The 21,704-nt window shown below is 37.7% G+C and overlaps 1 protein-coding gene across 7 annotated transcripts in view; it reads left to right on the forward strand.

Annotated features, from left to right (window-relative positions):
* The window catches only part of TBC1D5 (TBC1 domain family member 5), a 417,125-nt gene that overhangs the window by 302,718 nt on the left and 92,703 nt on the right, over positions 1 to 21,704 (forward strand). For all 7 annotated transcript variants that reach the window (XM_014450492.2, XM_014450532.2, XM_023749459.1 and 4 more), the window contains 2 exons: positions 6,194 to 6,336; positions 21,270 to 21,376. In XM_014450492.2, coding sequence (XP_014305978.1) covers positions 6,194 to 6,336; positions 21,270 to 21,376 — 250 coding nt within the window. The remainder of the gene's footprint in view (positions 1 to 6,193; positions 6,337 to 21,269; positions 21,377 to 21,704) is intronic.

Raw genomic sequence — 21,704 nt, forward strand, 5'->3', positions numbered from 1 at the left:
TAGAAAAAAAATCACTTGTTTTGGCTTTCATATATTTTTTGTGTGTGCATGGAAATATGAAAGACTTTATTATATATTTTAACTGATTTCAGAGAGGAAGGGAGAGGAAGAGAATCATTGGTTGGCTTCCTCCTGTACGCCCCTACTGGGGATCAAGCCCGCAACTTGGTCATGTGCCCTTGACAGGAATTGAACCCAGGACCCTTCAGTCCACAGGCAGATACTCTATCCACTGAGCCAAACCAGCTAGGGATAAATATGAAAGACTTCAGAAGTCAACAGAAAAGTTTGAACAGTGTCACTCCAAGAAGTTAGAATTAAAGATGGGAATGCCACCCTAATTATAATACTTCAACATATAGTTCTAGTTTTAAGACTGTTTTCATGGAGTTGATATAAAGGAAAACTCGGGGTAAATTAATTTTAAAAGAACTGAATACAAAGGAAACCAAAATAAGAAAAGTGTAAACTCAATTAAGAAGATGGCAACCAGAGAGATGAAAACCTAGATTTGCTTTTGATTTTCTCTGGTACTAATACGGAATTTGGATTCTGTGTTTATTCTCTACCAGGTATGGGTTATTTAAAAATTGTTAGCTTTTCAAGGTTAATACAGACTGGTGCAGCCACTGTGGAAAAAAGTATGGAGTTTCCTCAAAAATTAAAAATGGAGCTGCCTTATGAACCAGTGATCCCACTTCTGGGAATATATTAGAAGAAACCTGAAACATTATTTTGAAAGAATATGTGCACTTTTGTGTTCATTGCAGCATTATTTACAACAGCCAAGATCTAGAAACAGCCCAAGTGCCCATCAGTAGATTAGTGGATAAAAAAGTTGAGGCACATTTACACAATGGAATACTATATAGCCATAAAAATGAAATCTTACCTTTGGTAACAGCATGGATATGGATGGACTTAGGGATTATTATGCTAAGTGAAATAAGCCAGTCGGAGAAAGACAAACCTTATATGACCTAACCTATATGTGGAATATAATGAACAAAATAAGCTTATGAACAAAATAGAAACAGAGGCATGGATACATGGAACAGACTGACAGCTGTCAGAGGGGAAGGGAGAGATAGAACTGGATGAAAGAAGGTGAAAGGATTAAGCAAAAAAGCAGTGTGAACAGTGTGGTGATACCCACAGGGAAAGCAGATTGGAGGCTGGTGGAGGTGGGCAGTGTCAGGGGAAATGAGGAAGGAAAAAGACTTTCCTTGGGGAAATGGGTGCATGATGCAGATGATGTTTTGTTCAGTTGTACATTTGAAACCTGTATGGTTTTGTGAACCAATGTCACCCCAATATATTCCATTAAAAAATATAAGTGAACAGAAAGCAACAGAAAAATTAATGTAATTAAGCAAAAATCCAACATTGTTCTTTTGTATCCCAATATGCTTATCCAGTGTTATCATTTCATGATCACAGGTTACTTAAGGTGCCTCACACTGCTTGTTAAATTAAATTAAATACACCTTTACAACTTTACTTGTTTATCCTAAGGTGGCAATATCTAGATTTATTAAAGGCTCATTAAAAGAAAAGAAAAAGGACATGAAGATCTAGTATATAGTTTTTTTTCTGCAGGTGTAATCCTACTACAGCCGTGTTGGATTAAGGCTATGTTTATTTAAACCTCAGTCAAATTGGTCATCTTCATACATTCTTCATTTTTTAAAAAAAAAAAGGATTTCTCTTGAAGTTTCCATGGGTCATTCACCAAGCACTAATATCACTAGGAGCCTACTGATGCCCTGGGGACAGCAGCTTAATTATACAGAAGTTTAACATTGAGAATAGTGATATAAGTGCAAACATGGAATTTGTCCTGTCTTTGAGTGGTTTATAATTAGATTTAATACCTCAGTTTGTATAGATTTTAATTACTAAGTAGATCCGGTAAATTATGAATTATTGTATTTTCACAGGTGATAAGATGTATATGTTAATAAGCATTGCAGTCTGTAGGTGCAACATACATAAAGCAAGATAATAGTATCAAGCAATTAAATGGAATCTATCCTTAAAAGGAAAAAGGTTTAATGCTACCCTTAAGTGTAACTTAAACTCTTGCTAAATATTTTTAAATTCAATAAAAACATGTTAATTTTAGGAACAGCTTCCTTATAAGACCTAATTTCATAGAGTAAGTTTTCCTTTCTAAGAATAGAAAAGCTTGCTGAAATAATTTCTATTGGTAATTCATTCCATAAAGAACTGAATTTTTCCTTGGCTTTTTAAGCTCAATGAAGAAAGCCCAAAATAGCACAAGGAATTTTGTGTGTGGCAAATATATGTATGAACTAAATCCAGTTGGAACAAAAATGATTAAATTACTAATAAGGTCATTGTCGGTCCCAAAGCATTCCATTAGTCATATGATACTTTTTAAATATTTTGAGAATTTATCCTTAATTTTTCTAAAATTGCATATAAAATAGAAGGAACTGTATTTTGCATTAATTTAATATACTTATCTGTACAACTTACAAACAAACAGTCTTGTATAAAAGAAAATGCTAGGTATCAAATAATAAATATTTTGTCTTATGTGTTTCTGGATCTTTTTGCACTCACTGAATTATTGTTATGCCACCACTAACAAGATCAATGCGTGTTTCCAATTGAACTACACCGCTACTTCTCAGCAGCATGACAGCTGGCTTTACAGTGAATTTAACAAGACCTTAGTAAATACATAGAGCACTTAGCAAAAGTACAGAGTTCTTTACAAAGAGCACTAGAGGCTCGGTGCACAAAATTTGTGCACTGGGGGAGGGGGGGGTCCCTCAGCCCGGCCTGCACCCTCTCACAATCCGGGACCACTGGCTCCTAACCGCTCGCCTGCCTGCCTGCCTGATCACCCTAACTACTCTGCCTGCCTGCCTCATCGCCCCTAACCACTCTGCCTGCCTGCCTTATCACCCCTAACCACTCTGCCTGCCTGATTGCCCCTAACTGCTCGCCTGCCTGCCTCATTGTCCCTAACCGCCTCTGCCTTGGCCCCCACCACTGTGGCTTTGTCTGGAAGGTCATCTTGAAGGACGTCCAGAAGGTCATTTGGCTGACTGGTCTAATTAGCATATTATGCTTTTATTATAATAGATTTTGGATCTCTTTTCTCTCTCTCTCTCTCTCTCACACACACACACACACACACACACACACACACACACACACACACACACAGAATTTGGTCCTTACCCTGGAATTATTTAGCAGTGTACTTGGCAAAGTGAAACTTCAAAAATAAAGCAATGTGAAACATTTATAAAGCAGCACAGCATAGAGTCCACATTAAACATAAAAGTACGGAGGACTTACATTCTGTGTAGTTTGAAAGATGTGTTTTATTTAATGTAGATTGTAGGTGTTTTCAGTTCCCCTCCTGACAAAGCTGCAGTAGAGATTACTGCTCGTATGATCTGGCAGAGGGGGTGGGGGGTCGTTTTTGAGGCTAACCTGACACAACCCTAACCAGCAGAAAGGTTGCAAGAGAAGTTGGAGCAATATCCGGACATTTTGTTATAGAAACAATAGGAATATCAATTATTTATTTAAAATAGGCTACTTTTTTTTCCTTACACTGTATATGATGAAACTAAAGGTGTGGTTGTCCACAAGAAAATGGGAAGAGTTTGAGCTTTGAGAAAGGGGAGAAAAGATAGCATTGCATTCTCACCTGTGGTGTGTTTTAATTTCCTCCATTTTTTGTTTGTTTGTTTGCTAAATGATAGTATGATGTCTATGATAGTATGACGTCAACTTTTTCAAAAGTGATTTTGGTTTCAATAAGAGAAAGTAGAGAAAATAAAGAAAAATGTCCCCCTACACATAAGAAAGCTAAGCAAAAGCATTGCCTTTCAAGGAACAGCAGTGGTAGATTCTAAATGGGTTTATTCAAATAAGGAAAGCATTGAAATACCCTTCAAGAATGAAAGGGGCAAGTTCGGGGCACGGTACTATTTTACTGGTCTGATGTTTGAATTTTATACTAACATCTAGATTTGAACCAGAAGGAATCATTTAAATATCAGAATTTTAAATTTTGAAACAGCCAAAATTGCCTGTTCATTGAACCAAGATAATTCTTTATTTACTTATATTTTTCAGCTTTATTGTATCATAAATGTTAAATAAAACTGTAAGATATTTAAAGTGTACATTGAGAGGATTCCTCCCATCTAATTAATAAGACATCCATGATCTCATTTATTTATTTGGTTGTGTGTTTTTTGTTTTGGTTCTTTTTTGTGAGAACATTTGCTACTCTCTTAGCAAATTTCAGTTATACAATAGAGCATCATCAACTATACTCCCCATGATTACATCAGATCCTCACCAGTGTTTTATATTGATTATTTTTTCTTCCAGTTGTCTCAGTTGAATAACTTTGAATAGCCACATTCGAAGTGTTAGTCATTTAATAATGCAGATAGGGTTATCAGTTTGAAGATCCTTTAACCATTTGTACGCCATAAGCATCTATAGACGCAAGCGGCGGACTTTTTAAATTAAATTCAAAATATCGTGGCAGTTAACTGGTTAAACAGGTGCCCCAAATAATTCAGTCCAGCTACTTTTTGCTTTGTCCATTCTCCTAGTTCCCCTGATGCTTTTTGCAAGACCAGTTAATTTGTTGTAATTAAGAAGAGCACCTATTTAGCTTAGAGATATTTGTATACTTCTTAAAACAGTAAACATTAGCATTTTTAATTTAAAAGAATTAGAAATGTGTAGAGAAATAACGTTTTTTCTCTAAACTGCATAAATGCAAACACATTAGATAAAAAAGTATATTTTATTTCTCAAATTAGCAGTGGAATAAGAATTGAAAGGTAGATAAAAATTTTAAACAGTCTATAACATTTTTAAAAAGATAAATGTTATTAGACATTAAATTTTTTCCCTGAAAAATTGAGTAACATAATTTAAGATGTAGTTGAAAATATAATTTAATTATTCTGTTGATTAATTTAACAGTATAAATAAAATAACTTAAGTGTTTGATCATATGGTTCCTCATAAATTTATACATATGTGTGATTATACACTGTATTGTCATAGCTATGATTCCTTCTTAAATGTAATTATTCCTGAAGAAAGTATTTGAATTTTTTTGGCCTCACTTTAACCCCACAGATGGTTATATTTGGTTTCAAGTTTTGCAAAATTGTAACATATATTAGTTGATTTTTAAACAATTTTCTCTATTCTGTACTATTTGGTGGTACCAGAAATTTGGGATTTCTCATTCTTTGCTATATACCAGAATCACATAGAATTCTAGATGAGCTTCCTAAAGAAAGGCTGTGTAAGAAAATTATAGCCATGTTATGTAAAATTAGAAATAAATTGATACAAACATATCAAAGTAAATTATTTTTATTATAAGAATTAGATATAAAGAGCTTAGGTAGCATTTATTGACAGTCTGAAGCGTGACTGTTTATGATATATAATTATATACAGACCTTGTTCAGTATTCTTATTGGCTGCTTATGCATAGATATCCATTTTCCTGGCCATAGAGGTAACTGTGTTTTGAAAACCATGCCTGGAAAGATAACCTCACTGATAAGTCATATCTCTTCTAAAGTTAAAAATTAAGTATCACTTTGTTTCGTTTGAAATAACTGTCTGTGCTTGACAAAAAACATAGCTATCTGCTCTTTTCCCCCACATTTTATTTTAAAATGAATATTTTTTAAATGAGTGAAATGTGACAATGAAATTTTCTGCTTGGCTATAGTAATTTGTCATCTACCCATTTGCAAAAGTCTAACAAAAAAAATAGTGAGCGTGAAATTTTGGAAAAATGTAATGTTTAACTCATAACCTTACAAATGAGGTATTTATCAGACCACTATACGTTTAATTTTTTCTTCGCCTTTTTTATGTGATTTGTATTAAATAGGAAAGATTTCTACCCTTTTCAAATGTTGTACTTTTGTTTTATACATATAGGAATAAAGTTTAATGACTGTCGCCTAGTTATAAAATTACAAAATTCATTTGAAAACGTAAAACTTGGATTTTACTTCATTATATTCTTGATATATATTTGCTTAAAGTGATTAGTTAAAGATTATAATTTCTTCAAAGTTGTAGGAAAAAATGGCTCCTCTTTATATTACTGTCAAATGTACTGCTTTCTGAATTTTGGTTTTGTTTTCTCTAGGCGGTGGGTACGGCTGCTGTTTGGGCGAGAGTTCCCCCTACAGGACCTTCTGGTGCTCTGGGATGCCTTGTTCGCTGATGGCCTCGGCCTGGGCTTAGTGGATTACATCTTCATAGCCATGTTACTCTACATCCGAGATGCTTGTAAGTATTAATGACCTTGCCTACATTCAAGTAGGTGATCCTGAATTTAAATATGTTTTCCCTTTTAAATATACTTTACCTTTTATTCTGAATTACCATACCTAGATTTTATCGTAGGCAGTATATTGAAGTTTCAAAGGAACATACTAAAATTTTTTGTGTGAGTTAACTATGTACATATTGGGAGATGTGGGTGATTTTTCCTAAGAGAATTGGAGTATTCTTTCAGAACCCTTTTTCTGAAGACTTTACTCCTGCTTTAATCTCCTCACTAGTACACACATTTGTGAAATGCACATGTAAAAAGCCAGTATTTTAGCTATGTTTAGAGCTCCACCTTCTGACAGGTAGGTAGTATTCAAGGATATTTATCAAGAAAGTAGAGGTTTTTTTATAGTATCAACAACTTGCCAATAAAAAATAAACATTACATTTAAAAATATTTTAACTTCTCAGTTATATTTTAGTCAAATGTGTTTCTCAGTAGAGTGCCAAGTGGTAGCTATATTTCATCTCATCAGATCTACCCAAAGGTGCCTGCCCTAGTTGGAAAAACAGTGCATCCCTTTTGAATAGTCAGATGATCTTCACTTGAAGAAACTATCAGAGCTTGTTTTAAATTTCAAAATACCTCAAATTATTTTCCTTCTCAGAAAAATAATCACAGTTCACTAAATAAGATTTGTAAGCCAAAATATAATTAGGAAAGATTGCACAAAGTGATGATTAAGTAGGAAATAAAAAACTGTCATAAGAGTAGGACTCTGTCAGAAGAATATAAACTGTTTTGAGCCATTCATAATCTTGACTGTTAAATTGCTATGTGGTTCTCTTTTATTTATTCATTGAATACCATTTGTGCCAGATGCTCTTGTTACGCCTCTGGTAACACTAATAATATTCTTTAAAATTTTAGATTATACTTTTTTAATTCCCCCAAAATTACTTGAGTGAATAAATGACAGGAGAACCACATTTTTATCTAAAAATTGTGGGGGTTTGTGTGTGTGTGTGTGTGCCTTGAAGGTCAAACACTTTGGGTTTTGACAGACAAAGTGAAAAGCTCCTTTTTTTTCTGAGTCAGAGCTAATCATATAAGAACATGGAAATCATAAAGGAAACATCTGGAAAGTAGAGAAAGATGTTTGGTAGATTTGATGGATACTAGGTTTTTGGATATTCAATACTGTCTCCCATTTTAAAGTTGTTTGCCTTTTTTTAATGTAAGTACTTACAAAAACAAAGGAATGAGAAACTTCTTTTATTTAAACATAGGTTTATAGTTGTTCATATGGAAAATAATATAATAATAAATAAATATTAATACAAGAATAAACTCTGTATTTCATGAACTCTAAACCTACTTTGCCCCACCCTGTATTTTCACAAATTTTTTATAGTAAAGAACTATTAAAATGTTTACTGGTTTTCTGTGATCTTAATTATTTGCTCTCTTCTTAAATTTGACATATCACAACTATATTTTTAATTTAATTATCCTGTCTCCTATGCTAAGATCTACATTTTAAAATTAATTTCATGAAACAGGCAAATTTTTGGCAGCTGAAGCTCTTCTACATTTTTTAATCCCTCCACTGATGATGTTATAAAACATATGGGCACATGTGGAAAAATACAGGGGTAATGAAGTTGTTTATTCATTTCAGTGTTTAGTTCAACTTCTTTTTATTTGCTTGGTTAAATCCATAGCAGTGCATGACATCTTCTAAAATAGAGTGACTATTATGTATTTAAGGAGCACTGCCTCTGTCCTCAAAAAGCTTCCCAGTTCATAGGAAAGACTGATATAATCAATTTCAGACTAACATACCCAGTGCTGTGGTTGAGGTCAGGAGCCCTATGGAAGACTGGCTATAGAACAGGAATAAAAAACAGGTGCTAATCCTGGAAGGAAGCACTAGGCTGGTTTCAGAAATAGCCCACTTTACAGATGGAGAAGATGGGAAGTGGAGGAAGTCCATCCTATATAATAAAAGCCTAATATGCTAAGTGTCCGGTCAACTGGTCGGCCATTCAATCAATCAAAGCATAATATGCTAATGATATGCTAAGGCCACTCAACCGCTCACTATGACCTGCACTGACCACCAGGGGGCAGATGCTCCAACCAGTAGGTTAGCTTGCTGCTGGTTTCCAGCCTATTGGGGCTGAGCGAGATGGGCCAGGCATGCCCTGGAGCCCTCCCAGGGTGCCTCCCTGCTGACCAACCTCCTGCGTCCCTCCCCAGCCCTGATTGTGCACTGGTGGGGTACCCTCGTCCTGATCTGTGCCCTCTCGCAATCCAGGACCCCTCGGTGGATGTCAGAGAGCCTGTTTCAGCCCGATCCCACAGGGCAGGCCGAGGGACCCCACTGTTGCACACATTCGTGCACCAGGTCTCTAGTGTCTGATAAAAGAAGAAGCAGGTTGTCCACAATGAATGAGGCAGAGTAGTGTAGGGTTTGAGAGGAATGACTGGGAAGTGTGGGAGAGATGGCTGATCAAGAACTAGGACAAGCCTGGTCTAGCTGTCAAAGACCCTACAGAGAAAAACAGTGGGCAGTAGCACCAGGACTCAGGTTATGTTTCTTCTCAGCTATGCTCAGCACTCCAGGCAAGATTCAAAAGAGGGATATCATAATTCAGGCTTCCAGTTAAGGCCACATCCAAATGAATTAGGTAGATCTGAAGGGAGGAAGGAGAGTGGAGGGTGCTGATTGCATTTTAAGAGAGTGAAACATGGCCAGGAAAAGACTATGGGGAAATCAAGAGTATCAAGGGATTAGAGGTCGGTATGAGAGCTAAAATCAGAGGTCATGGTCAAACAAGAGGATATGGAGCAGTTCTGGGTATGAGCAGAATGGTTGAAGTTATTAAAGGAGAAAGTATCACTGAGGAGATCAAGAGGTTGTGAGGGACTGGGATTCTTGTTTGGTCCTCGATGGACAATGAATGAATTGTCCTAGTTCACCTAGGACAGTGATGGCGAACCTTTTGAGCTCGGCGTGTCAGCATTTTGAAAAACCCTAACTTAACTCTGGTGCCGTGTCACATATAGAAATTTTTTGATATTTGCAACCATAGTAAAACAAAGACTTATATTTTTGATATCTATTTTATATATTTAAATGCCATTTAACAAAGAAAAATCAACCAAAAAAATGAGTTCGCGTGTCACCTCTGACACGCATGTCATAGGTTCGCCATCACTGACCTAGTATCATGATAGGAAAAGATGTAGAAAGAAGCATAGTGAGTGAAGCAACAAAAGTCTCACATAAATGCAGAAGAGTGACTAAGAAAACAGCTTTTATTCAATCAATCATTTACTCAAAGAATTAACCATTCAGCCAGTGTTTATGGAGTGCCTACTACCTGTCGCCATCATAGCGCATAGCTAACAATTATGTAGAGGCTTGATGGAGGTATACATGTGTGGCATGGACTTCAGAGCAAAGGTGTTTTTATGGAAAGATAGGAAGCAATGGTTTAGAAATAGAATCAGGGAGCAAGGTGGTGGCCCCACCCCACCACTGGAGGTTGCCAGGGCAGCAATGACTCAAGGAAGGAAGGTTAGTCTGGGAGGGAAAGGCATTGTTCTTTAGAGAAAAAGATTGAGAGGGTGGGGAGTAGCAGGAAGCAGACACAGAACAGGATTGAGTAGAACACATGGGAGGGCAGTGCTAATTAAATGAGCTTACAGTTTAAGCCAGGACCAAGAACAAGAGGAAGGTGGACGACTTGCCAGCCTCAACATTTCACCTGGAATATTGGTGTCAAGTTTTTATTCCATCTTGCTCGATTCTGACTCATGAAGCCCTGCTGGGGCATCCAGGGTGGTGGTGACCTTGGGCTCTGCAGATGTTCTTTTGCAGCTGTAGGTGATATGTTTGTAGCTCAAAGAATTAGGCACTTTGTAAAACTAAAAGAGTCTTCCTTCAATGTTGGCATTCCTTACTTCGGATCCATACCTCCTAGGAGTTCAGTAGAGGGCTTCGAAGTGCCCGTGATCTTCCTGATACTGTGCAGTATATTGTGTAGGTGTGCATTTCCCTGGGCCAAGGATATACAATTCATCATCTCATCATCTTCTCAAAGGAATATGTAACCTAAAAAAAATGGTTAAGATTTACTATATCTGTTCCCAAATCTTTATTTTATAAGGAGAGATAATTAGGCCTTTTATGGGTTTAATTATATCTCCCAAGGTATATGTTGAAGTTCTAACCCCTAGTGCCTCAGGATATAACCTTACTTGGAAATAGGTGGTTGCAGATGTAATTAGTTAAAATGAATCACTGGAATAGGATGGACTTCTACTTCACTATGACTGGTGTCCTTATAAGAAGAAAAGAATGTGGACATATATGCACAGAGAAAGGATGATGTGAAGACACATAGGGAGAACAATGCCATATGAAAACAGAGGCAGAGATTGGAGTGATGCATCTGCAAGCCAAGAAATGACAAGGATTCCAGCTGTCACCGAAAGCTATTAGTCCTGTAAAGGTTTATTAATAGCCATACTCTCATTATACTTTTTTTATTGGTTTATTTCATGCTGTAAATTACACATGTGATTCCCTGCTTCCCCTGGCCCTACCTACCTAAGTATTGCTCCTATTTTCAGGACTAAGGCAAGGTAGCTTTTTCCCAAACCATCCCCAATTAATCTAGCCTTCATCGATCTCTCACTTTTGCAGTCCTATAAGATTTTAATCAATACCATTCAAGGTAACATTTCATTAACTCCATCTTTTTCTTGTTCCTTATTGTGCATATTAGTCCCATCTTCTCAACTAGATTGCAAGTCCTTTGGATCAGAACCCCCTGTTATAATTCTTCCCTGTCCCTCAGAGCCTCTGAAGTTCTTCATGTATTTGGGGCGATCTCAGGCAGACGAGTACTCTAGACACCTGGGGGTGGGGGCCATGGATTCGGGTATAGTGATTATTGAGGGAACAGATGCCCAAACACTCTTAGAATACCAACTCAACTAAATAGTGATTGTTTAATACACTTCAGCATGGCTTTGTTAAAGAAAGCATTGTCTGCTTTTTAAAGTAAGCATAAATTTTTTCGCATCTTTTTATTGATTTAAATTTTTGTTTTTGATTAGTATCAAAGAAAAACGTTTTCTCTAATTTACAATGTAACATACCTTTTATTTGTCTTGTATTAATTGTATTAGCAGCCTAAACACTGTATTCAAATTCATTCCATTGTAGAATTTTCTAACCAGAAAGTATCTCTCAAATAAATGTTTGTTGTCTTGTGTAATTTACCACCTCCCTGAACACTTTGGAAATGAAAAAGTTTCCTTCTTGGCACTTGTACCCTTGTTTTTTTCAGCCAGCATAATCATGTTACAAAACTTTAGATTTCCTCATTTTTCTATAGGGGAGTCTTCAGTCATTTCTTGGCCTGGCCTGGTGTGACAGTTGTGTCCTCTTAGTGGTTTAAAACATTGTTCCTTTTTATTTCATTTTAAATCTCCATTTACTCTTCAGCCACTACCTGTCTATCTGCCAGTGCTTCCATCTGCCCTACCCCAGAATTTCTATGTCTCTGTTTTCTCATTAAGAGCATGTTCAACATTATACTGATGTCAAAATGCAGTTTATTTCAACTACAGATTGCATTTACTTGTCTTTTCTGGAAAAGGTTTACCCAAATTCAGGGACTAGAAACAAAGACTTACTCTCATGGTCATGAGTTACAGAGTGTTTATCAAAGCACAATCAGATTTTTGAAGGAATGTTTTAGCACTTCCCGACTGCCAGCTCTCCTCCCTCTTGGACATTAAATATTGCCACTCGACTTTAAGACCATCTCAGGTATGAATATTAATGTACCCTTTGAGTTTCAAATAACATATCACTTTATACTTTAGTTTAAAAATCTTTTAAAATTTCACTGAGGTAGGCTGATAAAGCTCATTGTCTTATTTTTTTATGTTTAGATTTTTAAAAATAGACTTTATTTTTAGAGAATTTTTAGATTCACAGAGAAAAATACAGAGTTCCCTTACACAGCCAACCCCAGCAACATGCCTCACCACAGTATTACATTTGTTACAGTAAGTGAAGCTACCTTGATATATCATAATCGCCTAAGGGCCATAGTTTACCTCATGGCTCACTCCTGATAGCTGTACATTCTGTGAGTTTGGATAAATGTATGATGACATGCACCCACCATTATAGTGTCATACAGAGTAGTTTCTCTGTCCTTAAAAGTCCTCTGTGCTCTGGCTGTTCATCCATTCCTCCCTCCCTCTAGCCCAATTACAGAACTTTTCATTGTCTTCATAGTTTTACTTTTTCCAGAATTTCATATAGTTGAACTCATACCATATGTAGCCTTTCAGGTTAAATTCTTTCACTTAGTAAGATGCATTTATCTCCATGTCTTTTCAAGGTTTCATAGCTGGTTTCTTTTTAGTGTTGAATAATATTCCATTGTCTGGATCTATCAGAGTTTATTTATCCACTTACTTTCTAAAGGCCATCTTGGTTGCTTCCAAGTTTTGGCAGCTATGAATAAGGCTGCTGTAAATATCAGTGTGCAATTTTTTGTGTGGCTACAAGTTTTCATTACAATTGGGTAAATACCAAGGAGCACAATTGCTTGATTATATGGTAAATGCCAGGAGCTCAGCTTGGCTGGGCTGGAGAGAGCTGAGCTGTTAGATGTCAGAGTAGCTAATTAAAGCAACAAGTCAAAAGTGAAAGGTTAAGCCTCTAATCTCTTACTAAGATGGTACAAGCAAGGGTCAAACTCTGGAGAAAATGTAAATTCCCTCTGTTCCATTTCACCCATGAAACGGCACACTGGTCAAAGATCAAGTGGATCAGCACAGATGCGAGGTCGTCTCACTGTTTAGGAAGCACTGAACAAAAGACTTTGGCAGTTTTATGAACCTCGAGGTGGTGGGGGTATCAGAGCAGGGTGCTAGGAGTGAAAAAATACTGGTACTAACTCAAATGAGGAAAGGTATCTTCAGAATTCCCGTCTCCTACCCCTGTAAGAGGTATTGGCAAAAGATGCTTGTGAAGATCTCTACCAAAGCCTCAGATAAAGAAGTCTAGGCATGAAAGCACTAGGACTAGGAATAGAAACATGTGAAAGATCATGACCAGCTACGTTGTCCTAAGACCTTGATTGCAGCTCCTTTGAGAGACCACAATGTGCTGGCTGTGTACCATCTGGTGTGGGGAGGACAGTTTTCCCCTGTGAGGCCTGTCAGGTGAAGCCTTTTGTATTAGGGCTTTCCAGAGAAAATGAATCATGTATATGAGAAGATTTGTTATATGAATTGGCTTACATAATTATGGAGGCCTAGAAGTCCCACATTAGGCCATCTGCAAGCTGGAGAACCAGGAATGCCAATAGTGTAATTCAATCCAAGTCTGAAAGCCTAAGAACCAGGGGGGCAATGGTCTAAGTCCCAGAGTTCAAAGGCCCAAGAACCCAGAGCTACAAAATTAATGTGCCACTGTAATCTTACCCAGGAATGCTCAAGATGCCATGTCCATCTGTTGCTTCCAAAAGAGAATGTGAACAGTCTTGCCCATTGACTGGAGCTATTCTCTTTGATGATTAGAGAAAAGGAGATGATAATCTTGGGCTTTCTGACTATTTACTTCCATAAGTTTTTTTTTTTAAATATATTTTTATTGATATTTTACAGAGAGGAAGGGAGAAGGATAGAGAGTTAGAAACATCGATGAGAGAGAAACATCGACCAGCTGCCTCCTGCACACCTCCTACTGGGGATGTGCCTGCAACCAAGGTATATGCCCTTGACCGGTATCGAACCTGGGACCCTTGAGTCCGCAGGCAGACTCTCTATCCACCGAGCCAAACCGGTTTTGGCTTTTTTTTTTTAATACTTCCACAAGTTTATCCACCCAATTGCCTCCTACCTACATTCTTCCCCTTTAATTCACCTGCCTAGGTGCTGAGTAGAAACATTATAAAAGAAGTGATTGAGGATATCAGATATGAGATGCATTTGGTAACAGTGAATTGTACCAGATGTTAGACCTTGATCCTTGAGTTTTGGCTACGAAAGAATTCAGAGCCTAGGCCCAGATACAAGCAGAAGTTTATTTAGAAAGTCACAGAAGTACAAGACATGAGTTGTGAAAGAAGAGAGCCAGCTCGCTGTGTGGGCTTAGGAAACAAATTACAAAGGCAAAAAAAAATGGCCCTTGGAGCTCAGGGGAAAGAAAGCAAAGGTACCTTGAGGGAAGAGAAAGTGGGGAAAGGTGTGGGCATGCTCAAGAGAGAGAGAAAGAGAGCACTCTGGGGAAAGGAGGAGGGAAGAGGAGTGCGAGGGGTGGGGGGATGGTCCTTCATTTTAAGGACTTTTATCTGGAGTCTCAGGAGAATCCCAGTAGAATATTTATCAGCTTTCCAGGTGTGTCCTTGCAGGGTCATGGTATCTACTATTTTGGTCAGAGAATCATTAGTTGTCACAGTGGGTCCTGATATCAGCCATGGCATCACCTCACCTGGTCTTACTGCTTTCCTGGGCCTGGAGCTGAAACACAACTGAGACCTAGAAGTTAGTTTGATCTAAACTCTGTCTCTGGAGTCAACAGAATATTTGATGCAAGTCAGAACCTCATTGTCCTGAGGACTTAATGCTTAAGGGAGTGGTTGTGCAAGGGCTTGTATGAAGGACACTTTGTTCCTCCTCTAAGGGTGTCTACCACATGACTAGCAACATGCCTGGGGAGGAAAGGTCAGGGAAGGGTCTGAACCGCATGACCAGAGATATGCTAGAAGAGGAAAGGTCACCCTGGGGGTAAGGTCCTATCTTACAATTGTCCATTGCTCAGCACGCGGGGCTTTTCGCCCTGGTGACTTTCTGTACCTGGCTTATCATTCCTTCTCTGCTCATGTCTGTCTAACTGCCGACTATGTTACATTTACCTCCATTGCTCCTAAAATCCCATTAAAATAGCATAAACCCACAAGACACAGAGACTTAGGAAGGAGATTACAGCAATTTTGGAAGCAGGAAAAGATGGATCAGTGATAACTGATTTAGCAGATCCATGATAACTAAATACAGAAGTGATAATGGGCAAAGCAAAGAAATAACCCATAACCTTCCGAAAAGTGTAGAAATTTGCAGTGCTAAGAACCTCTGGAAATTGGAAATTGGTAGGAGGAGGGAAAGAGTGAAGACTAAAACAAAAACAAACAAACAAGAACTGGTTAAACATCTATTTAAGAAGCTGTTGTACTCAGATCTATAGCCTTTACCTCCAGGATTTATGCTCTGGACATGTTAAAACAGAGGTTCTCTGGACTAGGGGCTCCGGCAATTTCAGTGAATATTGAGCCCTTTGGTCTTCTTTACCATCTCAAATAGCAGAACACCGAACTGAGGCCAAACTGTCTTCCTCCAGGAGGAAGTTTGGGAGACTTCTCTCTGGGGAAATCTAATCAGTCTAAGGCAGTGGTCGGCAAACTGCGGCTTTAGAGCCACATGCGGCTCTTTGGCCCCTTGAGTGTGGCTCTTCCACAAAATACCATGTGCGGGCGCGCATGTACAGTGCGATTGAAACTTTGTGGCCCATGCGCAGAAGTCGGTATTTTGTGGAAGAGCCACACTCAAGGGGCCAAAGAGCCGCATGTGGCTCATGAGCCGCAGTTTGCCGACCACTGGTCTAAGGGAAAAGACTTAAAAATCCAGGCTCATGAATTGCCCAAGAAATGACCTACGATAAACCCATCCCTGTATGCACATGTAGCTACCTTCCAGTTACCTTGGCACTGCCTCATTCTTAAACATGAGCAGTTGGCCGAAAAACACCAACCATTTGAGGAAAACATCAAAGTGAAAGCAGATATCTAAACAAGTAACCAGGCTAAAAGTAACCTGGAGGACACAGAGACTACGCAGGGAGGAGAAAACTTCTCAGAGAGCTAGGAAAATACATAAAGGGAAAATGTAATTGAAAATTGAAATATGATGAAAATCAGATGGCTGGAATATAAAATTGAAAAAGTGTCCCAGAAACTAGCACATAAAACAGAGTTAGAAAATAAGAAAGCAAATTAGAGGACCAGGCCACGAGATTCCATCTAAATGAGATTTCTTTAAAAGAGAAAGAGAAGAAATAACAAACACAAAATAAACAGAAGAGAGAAAATCATCAAAGAAACAATTAGAAATTTCTAGTTAAACAGAAAAACATGAATTTCTAAAATGAAAGGGTCTGTTATGAAAATAGGTACATTATCATGGATTTACAGACAATTAGTGGAGAGGAGAAGAAAAAACAAGTCACATAAAGGATTAGGAATTAGAAGGTTGGGGGCTTTGCAACTGGAAACCCGAAAGCTCTGCAGCAGTCAGTACTCCCAGTTTGAAGGAAAAGTTATTTCCAACCCGGAATTCTGTACCTAGTCAAACTGTTAGTTGCCAATGGAAAATCTTCCAGACAGAGAAGCTTTCAATAAATTCATGTTTTGTGCATAAAACATTTGGAGGATGTTGCTCCACCAGGTGAGAGAATCAAGCAAGAAAGAATAAGCTAGTTACTCTAGGAAATAAGGATTACAACACTGGCAAGAGGTGAAGGACATCCCAGGATGAGGGAGCAAGCCAGAGGCCTCAAGAGAAACTTCCTGAAATTGATGAAATACCTGAAATTTTGGAAAGTACTGAAGAGATATGCCTAGGAGAGCATTTCAGGTTAATTTAATGTTAAATGCATATACAAGGCAAATGAAAAACAAACTGTTATAAACTCCAGGAAAGGACAGAGGCTGTGCAAGAAAGGAAAGGTAGTTGTGATGCACTGTGCTAACATTTGCCTAGTTATAAAAACGAAAACTCTAAAAGTTGATCTCAATGACATTATGATATAACTTAATGGGGGGAGAGACAAAGAATGCCTGCGGGGTGTGGAGGTCAGTGCAAGGGTGGGCTTCAGTGCTAAGGACAAGCTTTGTTAAAGCTTTGTCTTCTTCGATGGGGCATCAGTTGATAACATTTAAAATAAGAGCTAGTAATACTAGCATCTTCTTTTTTCACAATATGGAAGGTATGTTTTTTTAATCAGCTAAAAGAAAGCCAGTGCTTCTGGGAGTGGGAAGTGGGGTAAGAGACAGCAATGGCTGTTTTTATAACCAGACTTAGAGAATAGTTTGACTCCTTAAACTAAGTACATGTATAACTTTTGTAAAAATAAAAGCTATCTTTCAAACTTCCACAAAGAAATAAAAGTGGCTCTACCCTTTAATTAGCTTTATATAAATTTGTTAATATTTTTACTAAGTTCTTCTTGTCTGCTATTGCTTTTCTGTTTCTTTGTCATAAGCACACACTCCCCAAACTTAATTTTATACGAAGACCTATCCGTTTTTCCAGCATTTTTGCCCATTACACCCCTCCTCCCATTCTTACTTCAGGTGTGCTTTTTTAACCTGCCTGCTGCCTCTTGTCCCTCTTTTGCTCCCTCCCACTGATCACCCTGTGCCAGTGTCAATCTTTCTGAAAGATCTGATCACATTACCTATAGTCTAGTCTTTCAGTGACTGCTAACAAATGCGGAGTAAAATTTAAACTCCGAATCTCCTTTTTATAAGCAAGACCTCCACCTGTTTTTCTCCCTCCATGTCTCCATTTCTTCTTAGCACCCCTGCCTGAGGGGCCACTTGGGGTCCTTTCTCCAATGCTTGCACCCTGGCCACCAGTAATTCTGCTCTTGATACTTGCTTACTTACTGCCTTTCAGTTGGCAAAACTGTATGTTTAAAGGTGTAAATCGCCCTGGCTGATTTGGCTCAGTGGATAGAGCATCGGCCTGCGGACTGAAAGGTCCCGGGTTCGAATCCAGGCAAGGGCATGTACTGGTTGCGGGCACATCCCCAGTAGGGAGTGTGCAGGAGGCAGCTGATCGATGTTTCTCTCTCATCGATGTTTCTAGCTCTCTATCCCTCTCCTTTCCTCTCTGTAAACAATCAATAAAATATATATTTTTTTTTTAAAAAAAAAGGTGTAAATCATTAAGTGAAGTCATTTACTAGACAAAGAATGGCTCCTCTGAATTGTACTCCTTCCAAAAAAGTAATTTAAAAGTTTCATATTAGTGTGCCCAAAAGCTCATAGAGAAATGAGGACCATCAAGGACAGAATCTTATGAGGGTCTTAACACTGGGTGAAAATCACTCTATTTGGAGAAGGATATGACCCTGCTTTATACTTGGCTTTCGCCCAAAGTGTAAGGAATAAAAGTTTTGTTTTTACTTATGATTTACTTCCCACCCCCACTTGGTCGTCTGGTTCATTTGAAGTCCATTTCGTATGTTGCCATTTTGTAACTGGGAAAGTTAGTATAGTAAAAGTTTTTAAACAGTTGGAGACACTGCATGTAGTAATTATGTATTTTTTCCTCCAGGTAGTAAGCCCTCAACAAATACTTTTTCAGAGCACATTGCATTTATTTAATGTCTTCTGCATGCCTGGTTGGTTACCTTGCAAGACTCACACACTCATTAGCTTTATTTTCAGTGGAGATGCACAATAAATTGTTAAAGCTTTAATTTAAGGTTTTGTTGTTAGCTCTTAATTTTTGTTTTATATTTAATCCATGATTATTTGTTTTATGTGCTATTTTATACCTAAATATGAGAATTTGTGCCTGTTTCTAAATATTTACTATACCTGACCTTATACACCAAGGGGTGTGCGATTTGGGCAAATGACATAACCTTTCCAAGTATCACTTTTCTCATCTGTAAAACAAGGATAATATTTGTGCCCTTATAATAAGATTATCATAGAAACTAAATGAGATATTGCAGATAAAGTTCTTGGCAATGGGCCTGGTCTCAGAAAGCCTTCAATAATTCATTGTCATCTTGTGATGGTAGTAGTAATAAATTCTTATTGTTGCACATCTGCCCTCCTGTAGTTTACATTTCTGCAGGGCAAGTATGTGCTTTGCTCATCTCTGCATCCCCCTCCTAACATAGGGCCTGCCATGGATTAGGTACTCAACAAATAATCATTGAATTGAATGAGGTAGGCATATAGTTTTGTTTTGTTTTTTTTTTAATATGTTTTATTGATTTTTTTACAGAGAGAAAAGGAGAAGGGTAGAGAGTTAGAAACATCAATGAAAGAGAAACATTGATCAGCTGCCTCCTGCACACCTCCTACTGGGGATGTGCCCGTAACCAAGGTACATGCCCTTGACCGGAATCGAACCTGGGACCTTTCAGTCCGCAGGCCAACGCTCTATCCACTGAGCCAAACCAGTTAGGGCAGGCATATAGTTTTTTTAAATGAGAAAGTTGTTTTCCAGATGGCTAAACTTAAGCTCAGAGAGGTTACCTTTAACAGGTTTTAAGCAGCTGCTATAAATCAGTCACAAATATTATGTCATTTAATCTTTAGGAAACTTTAATGAAAGTTTCAAATGGTGTCCTGGGATTCAAACCCACATTTTTGAATCCCAAGGCCATAACCATTTCCAAAAGATACAAGAATACTTCCTGGGTCAGTTACTAATATATAATCATTGTAACTTTGGGGAGAATAACTTTATGAGTTATAAAATGAATTGATTATCTAAGTTTTATTTATTTGTTAGCTCTCCAAGAAGACTGTACATGAAAACATTATACTGTTCTTAGTATCCAAGCTTTTTGAATTCTAGAGAAAAAAGGACGATAGATAACTGAATATGAATATGACAAAATGAACAAATAAGAAAAGGAGAGTCTGAACAGATATAGAAAGGGTAGGATAAGTGAGTGCTTTACAAATGAAAGCAGATGTATGAAATTACAAGCTGTCAGATCAGCAACGGAAATGAAGATGATAAAGTGGTTCCTTACATAGATTATAATTATTCATTTTGCCCAGTCCTGTCTCCTTTCCCCACAATGTTCATGGGCAGAGGGAGAGATGGGAAGCTATAGCAAGAAATGCTGTTTCCAACAGAAGGGGGAGGGGATCTAAGAATCAATGGTATTTCTGATCACAAACACTTATTTTGTGATCTGTGTTGTTTCTGTTGAATCACAGTTTTCCTATGGAATCTTTTTCAACTAACTATTCTGATTAATAAAAGGGGTTTAGTTGCAGCCACAGGAAGTTGTAACTAAAGTTTCTTCACAGTGGTGTAGAGGATGTCCGTGTGGCTCACAAAACAAGCATCCTTACTGGGCCCGACTGTGACAGTGTGGCTGATGGATGGCCAAGAAATGAAGTAGTTTACATAGACCTGCCTGAAAGATGTGTTTAATAATTGTGCCCATAATGAGGTTGATTTGAAAAAAAATTAAATGACAATCTAAGTCACACAGTTAGGCTTATCTATGAAGATTTTGATATTTTTCCTCCAAGAAATACTGCTTAGATATTTTCCCTAAATTTCTTGTTACCTTTAGGAAAACAAATAATTGGAAGAAAATACATTTTTAAAAATTTTGAATTTTTTAATATGTGTATATATAAAAAGGAATATATGTAACATGTAAGTTATGAAGCATAAAATCAGGATAAGTATTATTTTATGAAAATTTTAAACTGGTTCTTTCCCATTCATGATATTTTTGTAATTTCTAAGCAGCAAAACTGGAGACATTTAAACACAGCCGTGTAAATGGCAGTAAATATGCATGCTTCCAGAGATTACTTATATTGTAAACACACACACATATCTGTGTCTGAGGGTTTTCCTTCCAGCACCCCCTGAGGCTATGTGCTAGTTCATTAGATTGCAGTTAACAGTTCAGCGCGTTGCCTCAGAGGCCATGGGGTGAAGGTCTCTTCTCCCCGTTTCTATTTATCAAAGCGGTTATTCGTTTACTTTCTTTGACTTGTTGTTGTATTTTTACTCAATAATGAAAACATCTGAAGAAATATTGCTTCTGAATTATTTTTTCCTTCTTATTTAGTGATCTCTAGTAACTACCAGACCTGTCTCGGCCTTCTGATGCATTACCCAGTGATTGGGGATGTACACTCACTGATCCTTAAGGCTCTGTTCCTTCGAGATCCAAAGGTAAGCTTCCCAAGTAGGATATACCCATTTTCCAGAAAAATTGGAGTCTCTGTATGATGCCAAGAATTCCTCATGGAGAATTTGTCTAATGGCAGATGAATTGTCTGATGCAAGAATTTGCCCAGAGTTATAGGCCAAAACTAATATACCTCATTGCCTAGCAACTGAGCAGCAAATTAAATGGAGCACACATCTCTTGTCCCTTAAAAGGTTGTCCTGTCCTCCTGCCCTCCTCAGAATGCAAGAAAATAGATGAGCTTGCTTCTCTTTATCACCACCTTCGTTATCATTGGAACCCCTCAGAGGGCCAGCCTATCCAAGTAAAGCC

The sequence above is a fragment of the Myotis lucifugus genome, unplaced genomic scaffold (genome assembly GCF_000147115.1).
Source record: "Myotis lucifugus unplaced genomic scaffold, Myoluc2.0 scaffold_8, whole genome shotgun sequence".
Taxonomy (NCBI): Eukaryota; Metazoa; Chordata; class Mammalia; order Chiroptera; family Vespertilionidae; genus Myotis; species Myotis lucifugus.